Source organism: Fukomys damarensis, unplaced genomic scaffold, assembly GCF_012274545.1.
Source record: "Fukomys damarensis isolate Sample0158 unplaced genomic scaffold, DMR_v1.0_HiC HiC_scaffold_32, whole genome shotgun sequence".
NCBI classification, from domain to species: Eukaryota; Metazoa; Chordata; class Mammalia; order Rodentia; family Bathyergidae; genus Fukomys; species Fukomys damarensis.
This window is the reverse complement of record NW_022900944.1, coordinates 48,868,697-48,879,413: the sequence shown is the minus strand read 5'-3', so window position 1 is coordinate 48,879,413 and position 10,717 is coordinate 48,868,697. Positions and strand designations below refer to the sequence as shown.

At 58.3% G+C, this 10,717-nt stretch overlaps 2 protein-coding genes across 8 annotated transcripts; one reads left to right on the top strand and one right to left on the bottom strand.

Moving 5' to 3' along the window:
• Positions 1–6: 6 nt before the first annotated feature.
• Spata2l (spermatogenesis associated 2 like) lies at positions 7–3,348 on the top strand. Its single transcript, XM_033757826.1, has 2 exons — positions 7–62; positions 1,705–3,348. Exon 2 carries the CDS (start codon positions 1,780–1,782, stop codon positions 2,662–2,664), a length of 885 nt encoding a protein of 294 aa, XP_033613717.1. The 5' UTR covers positions 7–62; positions 1,705–1,779; the 3' UTR covers positions 2,665–3,348.
• A 122-nt stretch (positions 3,349–3,470) lies between these two features.
• On the bottom strand, positions 3,471–9,780 carry Cdk10 (cyclin dependent kinase 10). 7 transcript variants are annotated; one of them, XM_010627575.3, is made up of 13 exons: positions 9,705–9,780; positions 8,257–8,329; positions 7,525–7,596; positions 6,959–7,061; positions 6,780–6,861; positions 6,416–6,483; positions 5,913–5,965; positions 5,708–5,777; positions 5,140–5,199; positions 4,795–4,918; positions 4,578–4,717; positions 4,076–4,128; positions 3,474–3,896 (listed from the first exon to the last, which is right to left on the bottom strand). In XM_010627575.3, exons 3-13 carry the CDS (start codon positions 7,541–7,543, stop codon positions 3,799–3,801), a joined length of 870 nt encoding a protein of 289 aa, XP_010625877.1. In that variant the 5' UTR covers positions 7,544–7,596; positions 8,257–8,329; positions 9,705–9,780; the 3' UTR covers positions 3,474–3,798. The 7 variants fall into 7 exon arrangements, with proteins under 7 accessions (XP_019063499.1, XP_010625879.1, XP_010625877.1 ...); XM_010627573.3 differs by lacking the exon at positions 9,705–9,780 and adding an exon at positions 9,363–9,435; XM_010627578.3 differs by lacking the exon at positions 9,705–9,780 and adding an exon at positions 9,229–9,318.
• Between the last annotated feature and the right edge of the window lie 937 nt (positions 9,781–10,717).

The following is a 10,717-nucleotide window of genomic DNA, read 5'->3' as shown; positions in this document are numbered from 1 at the left end:
TGGAGCTGGCGGCCGTGCACCTGTACCTGCTGCCCTGGCGGAAGGAGTTCACCACCATCAAGGTGCGCGCCGACCGGGGGGTCGCTGTGGGCGGGGGCCCGCGTGGGCACCGCCTGCTGGAGACCCTGCCCTCTTTAATGGCCGTGGAAACCGTAGGGTGGGCCCACGGGGATCGAGGACCCATGGTCATCCTGATTCCTCTAGGCTGTGAGCTGAGCCCCTGGGTAAAGGAGGGCGCTGAGGCTGGAAGGAGAACAGCGGGTGGGGCTCGCGCGGGGCAGGGGGAATTGCCCCGGGAGGGTAGGGTCACTGCGTGCCGAGCGCGTTCCGAGGCGTGGGAAGGAGATGACATCAGTGCACACGTGGGCGAGATGCGCCTCAGCCCGTTGCCTTGGAAGCGTCAGCCTCTCCCCAGGCGCTGGGTAGTCACCTGCCCGGTGGGGACACCTGCTGGCTGGTCCAGATTCTAAGGCTTTCATTCATTTTACACCAGAGTGTAGGGGCCATGAGGACAACAGCGGAACAGGCAGGCCCTGGGCACCCAGGGTGGGCAGGGGCAGGGCTTCTGGCTATGTGGCTTTGAGCACGTTGCCTAATATATCTGAAACACTTTCTCTAACAAAGGGACGTAGTGGTCCAGTCCACAAGAGGAAATGCTGCTGCAGGTACCCAATGCCTGGTGACTGACATCCTCCTGAAGGCTAAGTTAGAAACGCTAAGCGTGGGATCCTGGTCCTGATGGTGCTGTCTCTTCACAGGCTTTGTAGTCTAGAAAGCACTTTCCCACCTGTTATTCCCATACTTTCACCAGCTGCACATTAGAGCCTTTGGAGACTTTAAAACATTGGTTGGCAAGGAAAAGCTCCTCAGGACTCCAGTGTGGAAAGACCAAAGTGCAAGACAGTGTTTAAGAATCTGTTCTGGGCCAGGGATTTAGCTCAGTGGTGGTGGTGCACGCCTGTGATCCCAGCACTTGGGAGGCTGAGGGAGGAGGATCATTGTGAGTTCAAGGCCAGCCTGAACTACATAGCAAGACTATATCTCACCCCCCCCCAAAACTGCCCATTCTGTAATCCCAACACTCTGGGAGGCTGAGACAGGAGGATCACAAGTTCTAGCCTACCCTGGGCAACTTAGTGACTTACTGAAACCTCTCAAAGAATGAGGGTTGGGGATGTAGCTCAGGGCAAAGGCACATGCACACACACAAACAGAAATCGAAAAACTAAAGAGCAGCAGGGCTGAGGATTTAGCTCAGTGGTTCCAGTGCCTGCCTCGAAAACTCAAGGACCTGAGTTCAATCCCCAGTACAACAACAAAAAAAAGAGCAGCAGATACATGGGAACCATTAGGGTGCAGGTCTTCAGGAGTGGCTGGTGGGCCCTGAGAACAAAACGCGGTGCACCATTCTTTACTTGCCCTGCTGAGCCAGCTCTGTACGTTTGTTCCTGACTTATGAGTGAGTTCCGTTCTGGGAGAACATTCATAAGTCGGATTCTTTCGTAATCCCAAAAAGTGAGGACACCTGCAAAAGCTCACACTCTAATGTTCGCGAGTTGGGGGCTTACTGTGCTTCTAATTAAATCTTGAAAGCCCTGCCATCCAGCCTGCCCCACACTGTCAGACCAGCTCGGGGTGGGCACAGCATCATAAGCTGTCCAGAGAATACCAGTAGGGCAGCTGCTGACCAGGCCCCCTCTGCAGACCTTCTCCGGGGGCTACGTGCATGTGCTGAAGGGCGTGCTCTCCGAGGAGCTCCTCATCCAGAGCTTCCAGAAGATGGGCTACGTGCGCAGGGACAACCACCGTCTGATGGTCGCCACCCTGCCCCCCGCCTGCCAGCTGGTCCAGGTGGCCCTGGGCTGCTTCGCACTGCGGCTGGAATGTGAGATCCTGGGGGAGGTGCTAGCCCAGCTGGGCACCAGTGTGCTCCCAGCCGAGGAACTGCTGCGGGCTCGGCGCGCCAGTAGGGACGTGGCCTCCTGTGTGGCCTGGCTGCAGCAGCGCCTGGCCCAGGAGGAGGAGCCACCGCCCCTTCCCCCAAGGGCGCCCCTGGACCTTTATCGGGACCTGCAGGAAGATGAGGCCTCAGAGGGGGTCAGCCTGTACAGGGGGCCGTTGCCTGGCCCTGACTCACCCCCCATGGAGCTAGCCTACCTGCCACCGCTCTGGGAACAGAGTGCCAAACTCTGGGGCAGCGGGGGCCACACCTGGGAGCCCCCAGCTGAGGAGCTGCCCAGGGCCAGCAGCCCACCCTACGGGGCCCTGGAGGAGGAGCTGGAGCCCGAGCCCTCTGCCTTCTCCTTCCTGTCGCTACGCCACGAGCTGAGCCAGCCTGGGGACCTGGCTGCTCCAGAAGCCCCTGGGAGTCCTGGACGGGCCAGCCCCAGGCATAGGCGGGCAGAGGTGACACCGGCCTCAGCCTACAGCCCTGTCCCTGAGCCCCTCGGCTACCAGGCACACAGCTGCCTGGCGCCTGGTGCCCTGCCCACCCTGTGTTGTGACACCTGCCACCAGTTGCACGCTGCCCACTGCGCTGTGCTGCCTGCCTGCCGCCAGGGGCACTCACTGAGGGCGCTGCTCAGTGACACCCAAAGGCGCCTGTGGCTGCAGCGTGCTCGGGTGGACACCCTGCTCTACGACAGCCCTGGAGCCCGACCGTAGGCTCGACCGCCAGTGGTTCCAGGTGACAGTTTCCATGGTGCTTCTCTGGGGGCGGCCAGGGCCCCTGGCTGCCCCCTCCAGGCCTAGGCAGTCTGCCCCTGCGCGGTAGAAAGGGACCCTAACCTGCTAGCAGAGGCTGAGCCAGGCCACAGGGACTTCCCTTGCATTCTTGTCCAGTGCCCAGCCCCACAAATGCGAACAGCAGGGTCAGCCTGTGTCACGGTGCCCAAACCTGTCCCCAGGAAGGACCCTGCGCCTTGGAGGCCCACAGACACCCCCCCGCCCCGTTCGTGACCACTTTCTGTTGTTTGGGATTCAGGATAAGCTGCTGTCTCCCGTGTCCAGGCTTCCTACACAGCCCTGCCCTGAGGCTCTGTCAGGGACATGGCTGATCTAGCTGAGGACCAGGCCTCTCCGAGTGTCATGGCCAGGAGGGGTTGGGAGGCGATCACCCTCCTGCCCAGTGGAGATGATGATTCTCAGCTACTGGCAGCCCAGCTGCCCTAAAGGACAAGAATGGGGCCACTGTGCCCATGGTGGGTGCACACAGTGGGTCACTGCCACTTTCTTGGGGGCCCCAGAACCACCCACCCACAGGAGGCGAAAGGCCCGGTTTGCCTGGTGAGGACAGATACAGCACCCATGGCCCTGTGTCCCAACCTCTGCACTCCTCTCTGAGCCTCCCCCAGCCTCCCCGCCCCACCCTGCCCAGCAGCCTGGGGACACTGTTCTTGTCACCCAAGTCAGAACTCTTTGGTACATTAAACGATGGTGAAACCACATCTGTTTGGAAGGCTTTTATCTCTCCAGCCCCAGGATGGGAGTCCACCCTTCTCCCTAGCATCTCAGTGGTATCCCCTCCCACCATCCCACCTGGGGTCGTCAGAGCCTATTCACGCCCTAGGGGACCCCAAAGACCGTGCTGATCCTGGGCCAGGGTACAACCCAGTGACAGCATTCTCCATGGGTACCATGCAGCAGCTTTAACAGGCCTGGGTGGCACAGCAGCCTAGCGCTCCCATACCCCACGGTCCATGCCCTGCCAGGTGCTGGGCAGAAGAGCCCTGGGGCTTGTCTGTGTGGACGAGCTGGATCCCAGGACACCTCTGATCTGGAGTCAGCATGTGGCCACCATCAGGGCTTGCACCGCTTGCTCTGGCCTTCCGCCATGCCCAGGGCAGCCCGCTTATTACGGTGGTGAGGGAAGGTGGGCATGAGCTCCGGCTCACAGGCTGCAGAAGAGGGCAGCTCAGTACTGGGCTGGGGGAGCATTCCAGGTCTGAACCCCATTGCATCGATGCCAAGCCTGGCTGCCCTGAATCACTCCCCTCCTCCCCCAGGAGGTCTCCACAGGCACAGAGGCTGCCACCCAGCACCAGCTGAGCTGACCCTGAGGGAGTGGGGAACTCACGCAGGGGCTTCTCCTTGAAATAAGAGCTCTCCAAGCAGTCCCCCGCTGTTGCCCTGGAGAAAAGCAGCCTGTCAGTGGGATCTTTGGCCTCAGTGAGGCCTGTCTGCTGTGTACTCGGTCCAGCTCAGCAGCCTCTGGGCCAAACTCCCACCAGGGGAGGTAGTAAACAGACTTGAGGCCCAGAAACCCATGGGAAGCCCGGGGTGTCCTGTGTGAATATTTGGCAAGGCCATCCTAACAGTACAGCCCATGCTCTGGGCAATCATCTTTAAAGGAGCCTAGTCTGGCTCATGGTGTGTGTAATTACCGTGCAAAGGCCCTGAGGTCTGTCCCTGGCACAAGAATGAACACAGGATTGGAGTCAAAGGTATGTCCATTCTGCACAGGCCAGCACCCTCTCTGGTGTGGGGCCCACAGCAGCCTGAGCAACAGGGTCACCCTGTGCTCTAAGCCCCAAGCCCAGGTAACAATGTGGGTACGGTGCTGCAGGAAGCATTCACACCTTTTCTTAGGATCATACATGAAGAGGAAATTCAGCAGACGCAGCCCAGCCTCTGAAAGCCATGGGAACTTGTGCTTGAGGTTGTTGTATGGCTGCTTCCTCAGGCTGTACTGGCTGACCAGCGGCAGTTTGGAAAAGCCCTGCAGGGAGGGAAAGCTGGAACCCCAGAACGGTCAGGAACAGGATGGGCAGGCCAGGGACAGGTAGACACACAAACCGGCCAGATGTTCTCGCTAGGCGTCCCCAGCAGCTGCACGATCAGGTCAACCTGGTGAATCTCAGATGTGCCAGGGAGCAGGGGCTTGTGGGCCAACAGCTCAGCCAGGATGCAGCCCACGGCCCTGGAGGTGGACTGTCCTGAGTACCACGCCGACACCGTGGTCACAGGATGCCGTGGTGGGCAGGCACATGACTGCAACAAGGGCAGACCCACTTCCCACAGACCTGAGCACCAGAGGCTAAGGAGCAGTGGTGTGCCATCCTAGGTGTCCTCTAGGACCTGGGGTCAGGCCCATGTCCCCTCTGTCCCTGCCCCATGCCCCCAGGGCAGTAGCCCTCTCACCACATGTCAATGCTGGTAGTCTGGGTCGTGGTTCCCAAAAGCAGCTCAGGGGCACGGTACCTGCACATAAGCAGCAACTCAGCTCTACAGCTACTTCTGTTCCCAGGCCTAAGCCCAGCTTCCACAGGGCACAGCTGCCCTGAGGGCCAAGGCAGTCTCAACAACAAGGTCATCACTCCCAGCCCCAAACCCAGGAGACACATGGATACAGTGCTGCAGGCAGAGTCCTATGGTTACAAACGGCTGCATCCTCCGCACAGACCTGAGACTGTCAGCCCGTTCTCCCATGGGGGCTGACTGACACTTGGCAGAGGCCATATGGGCACTGGTGTCCTATCCTTAACCACCATCCTGTTCTGCCTGCCGGAAACGTTACTACTGAAAACTGCACAAGCCACCACCCTTCCCTTCCCTGGTGGCTCCAGCTGTGTACAGGCAAGGTGGTGTCTTGTGTGTGAGGCAGGTCCCCCGAGGCTGCAGAGCCTGTACCCTTTCCCGGGGACACAGGCCAGCTCCTACAGATTCCAGACAGCCACCCCCAGGGCCACCACGGTTCCAAAGGACTCACCACAGAGTGACCACCTTGGGAGTCATTGGCTTTACTGGGACACCATAGGCCCGGGCCAGGCCAAAATCAGCTGCAGCAGAGACAGAGAGGGCAAAGCTGACGGCTGGGGCCAGAACTGGGTCCAGGAGACAGACAAGCCAGCCCCAGCCTTCAGGTCTTACAAGGGCGCACACCCCCACACAGGGGCCCAGTGCCTGGCACCCACCTGTCTTCACACAGCCCTTGTCAGTCATGAGCAGGTTGGAGACCTTCAGGTCCCTGGAACAGAAAGAAAAGGCTGGTGCTCCCAAGACGCTAGACTGTCACCATGCTGCACACGGTCCCAGGTATGTCAGTGCTTCAGAGGGCTGGCAGTAGGAGCAGCATACAAGGGGACCTGGCTTCTGGTGTTGCTTGGGCCCACCCGCAGTTGAGCCTGCAGACTTACATGTGTCTGGGCCTGGACAAGTCTCTGCAGGTGGTGTCTATAGGGCCCAGCTTTCCCGGTCAGAGGAGGAAAGGTACACAGGGCTTCCCAGCCTCACCTGATCCTGGACCCCCGGACCCTGGACACTGCGTGTCCACTGCTGTCCTCTGGCACTTGGAGGGTATGCTGGTGATAACCGTCAAGGTCTTGGACAGCTGGACCCCAGGCCATGCCCACCACAAGACTGCCCACCCCAGGCCACACCTCGGGCACAAGCTCCACCCTCTGTTGCACCCCCGCACCTGTGGATGATGAAGTTCCTGTGCAGGTACTGGAGGCCCCGGAGCACTTGCAGCACAATACACTTGACCTGTGCGAGGGTTGAAGTGTTGGTCACAGAAACCCATGCTGGAGCCCAGCCGCCCCACATCAGTACTGGCCACCAGACCCCGCAGTCCCCAACACAGCCTCAGGAGCCTGGCCCAAGTGGGAAGCGCTGCTGTCCCCTCGCCTTCCCAGTGACCTATCTGCTGTGCAGATGGAGAGAGCCCAGGTTCTCCATGCCCCATGTGTACCCCACGTGTGCCCCACGGGCAATTCCACATTCTTAAGCTCCCTGGGGCCAAGCATTCCACAGCATGCGCCACACAGGTGAAGCCCACACACCTGGGCCTCGGAGAAGGGCGTGGGCATGTTTTCCAGGAGGCTGGCCAGGTCCTGCTCACAGTAACCCATCACCAGGAAGATGCTGTAAGGAGAAGGTCAGGATAAAGCCAAGCTACCTCTCATCTCAGTGCACAGGGCCAGGTCTGCAGGACACCAGGGGACTAGGTTGGGATGCGCACCTCTCCAGGTGGTTCCCTACCACCACCTCCTTCAGCTCCACGACATTGGGGTGGCGCAGGCGCAGGAGCAGTGTGATCTCCCGCAGGCTGCTGATGGGGATGCCTATGACAGAGCCAGCAGGTGAGCACTGCTGGCCAAAGCTCCCTGACTCCACACACACACACACACACACACACACACACACACACACTCCCTACATGTGGCCACTACCATCCGTAGCACCACTCCTAACCCTTTCATCAAACAGCACCTCTCTGGGCCCAGCACTGTTTGTGAGGGGCAGTGAACCCCAGAGGATGCTGGGCGGGCCTGGGGCTTGGCACCATGGAGACAGCTGAGCTGGGCCAGAAGCCGAATCACGAGGATGGTGGGAGAGCAAGGACAGAAAGAACCCAGAAGCCTGCGTGGGAAGTAGGGAGGGGAGCTGAGGTACGGGTGGGGTAAGAGGCACCCCACTGCACAGGCGCCCCGGAGGCTCAGTACTGAGGAAACCTCAGGTAATGAGCACAGCGTGACAGCTGTGCTTAAGTCCAGCCGAAACGGCCCACACCGCTCTTCCGCTCACCGTCTTTCTCCTTGTCCATCCGCACCTTCTTCAGGGCGACGGTCTCATCTGTGTGGGTGTCCCGGGCCCGATCTACAATCAGAATGCATCTGGGAAAGTCCTCCCGACCCTGTGCAAGGCCACGCCCTTCTCCCAGGCCCAGGTGTGTGGGCTTCCCTGGGGCCTCTCCTCTTGATGACCTCATGTCCAGCGACACTCGGTCCTCGCTCTGCACGTGTGAATCCCCAGCTGAGACAGGCGCGCCCGGAGGGTGCCCAGCTTTGATCTGTGCACTGAAACCCAGCCTACACGTTCTCCCCATGGATTCTCCTCCTTAGCACGTGCACTGCTGCCTTGGGTTTGCTTACTACATCCAGAAAAAAGCAATCCTTATCTGTGCAAAGATAGATAATTCCACAAAGCATTTCGTCAGTTTGCACAGCTTCGAAGCACCTGGGAGAATGACTCATTCCTGCAGCTGCTGAGTCCAGCCCGTCAGGAAGATCTACACATTATCATTCTGACAGTTCTGCCCCTCTACGCTTACACACTGGGGTGACTGACACTCGGTTACACAGGCAGAAGTGAAGATCATGGAGTTACACCAGCAGTGAAAGCTCCCCAGCCAGGCTTGGTCCTGCTTTGGACAAGGACAGACCCCCTTCTAGCCCAAGGTGGCTGCCATGGCAACGTCACGCCCACCACCCATCCCAAGCATAGCTGTGGCTCTAAGCCCCCACTTGGGCCACTCACACACAATGCCATAGGTGCCCTCGCCAATGCGGTTCAGCTTCTCAAACTCTTTCACACTCCGGCATCGTCCCAACTGAAAGAGAGGTGCTGCCATGTGGGCAAGCGGAAGCTGACAGGACAAGGTGGGCGCTTCACCCGTAACTGATACGGACGGGCCAGCTGGTGCACGGGTCACCAGAGACAAAAGCAGCCGCACCAGGCTTTTCTGACGATAGGAGGATGCGGGCCCACACTGAACAAGACTCCCAGGGCCCGCGCACTCCTCCCACGCTCCGGATGTGTGCTATCTAGAGGCTGACACCATCAGAGATCATCTCCCACACCACAGTTCCTTCCTTCGTTGTGAGGTAATGCTACCAGGTGCATCTGGCCATAGGGTGTGATTAGAAGGGACACCTGTGGCCTCCAGAGATCATAGACAGCCCCCCCACGCCATACTACAGACTGAAGCCCCTTAAGCACTCTGGGTGAGAGTTTTGCAGTGCAAAACTCAGTGAGTTACATCTTCGGCCCTTTATATTTATTTATTTTTGGTTTTTTTGAGACAAGGTCTATGTGGTTGAGATTGACCTGGAACTCACTATGTAGCCCAGGCTGGTCTCGAACTCACAGCGATCCTCCTGCCTCAGCCTCCCGAGGGCTGGGATTACAGGCATGCACAGGTGTGCGCCACCACGCCCGGTCCTATTTATTTATTTTTAGTACCGGGCATCAAACTCAGGACCTTGCGCTTGCAAGGCAGGCGCCTAAACCACTAAGCCAAATCCCGGGCCCCCTTTTTATTATTTTAGACAGGGTCTCTAAATAATCCTCCTGCTTCAACCTCCGGAGTACCTGGGATTAGGGCTCCTCCTACTCTTCTCACAGACAAACTCCTGCCCGAAGCAGCTCAGAGCCCCCCGTGCCAGCCGCCGGCTTCCGAGCAGGCCGCAAGGGATTTCTGGGACTGTCGTTCCCACGAGAGCCGGAAACCTCGGTGCCTAAGGGCGGCGCCGTTTCCCGGGCCGCGTCGATCCGGCCTGCGTGTGGCGAGGCGAGCAGCGCTGCGAGAATGACACCCCGTCGCACCCTGTGTTCCGGAGGCACCGTGAAGAAGCCCTCCTTACGGATACACTTCAAGCGGATCTGCTCAGACTCCGGATCCGGCTCCGCCATGCTGAGCGCTGCCCCCCGCCCCCACGGACCTCCCTGTGCGCAGGCGCACGATCTACTTCCGGCCGCCTGGCTCGTAACAACGGTTACCAAGGACTCTCCCGGCACCAGAGCGCCTGCGATTCGCCAGGGCCGAGATTCTGGTATCGAAAGAAAAGTTGCGGTGGACATTTAAGATCCAGGGCGTCATGTCTCCTATTCTGACCTCACCGTTGAAATCCGAAGGAGGTAGCAATGCTCAAACGACTGCCCACAGCCAGACCTAAACTAAACTAGAAGCTGTTTTGGCGGCTCACATCACGTAGCTTCCAGAGATGTTTAAGTGGCAAGGTTGATTTCAGCAGAACAGCAGTAATCTCAGTGCTTCAAGGTCCTCCACGAGACAGCTGCAAATGAGAATTATGCTGTGACAGCCGCCGGGGACCTGGAAGCAGCCTCTGGGGAGGAGAGTCCTGTGTGAGGACAACCTCCCCATCTCCAGCCAGAGCTAGGCTGGGGCCTCGTGCGGGGCGGGCAGCGGTCTGCGATTCAAGGCTTGCACGTCCCGTCCTCTCCCTTCACTCTCACATTTGCCTCTACAGGTTGGCAAGCTGCTTGGCTCTGGAGTCGGCTGTGAGGACTGATGGGCGGGAAATGGGGTACAAGCCGCTGGAGAGCAACTCAGGAAGTTCGAGGGGGTCCCAGGCTGGAGTCTGCACTCAGTTCTGCGGGTGGTATGTGATGGAACCTGTGGAGGGTTGAGGTGAGAGTTGGAAAGCTAGGCTGTTCCTGCTCCTAGGTGTCCAGAACACAGACCCACTTGGGCTCCAGTTGCTTAGATAGATGCAAAGCAGGTTTTCAGTAGCAAGTCAACATCTAAAATATTTAGACAAGGGCATGGTGCCATATGCCTGTAATCCTAATCCCAGGATTTGGGAGTCTGAAGCAGGAAGATTGTGTTTGAGGCGAGCCTGGACTATGCAGTGCGCCCCTGCGTCCAGAAAAACTAATTAAATAACTTAAAAATTAGGCTTCTGATGGCACTGAGGAGGCTGAGGCAGGAGTTTTGCCATAAATTCGAGGCCAGCGTGGGCTACACAGTGAATTCAAGACCAGCCTGTACTACAAAGAGACCATCTCAAAAAGCAAAAATAAAATATAAAGTAAAATAAAAAGTAATAATTAAGCTTCTGCCAGATTCCTTGCACCTTGTCCCTGGGCAGTTTAAAACATTTATGCAAAAGTCTTTAAAGAATATATTTTCATGCTACTCTACATTCTTTGGGTTGTGTATGTGTGTATTTGTGTGTGTGTGTGTGTGTGTGTGTGT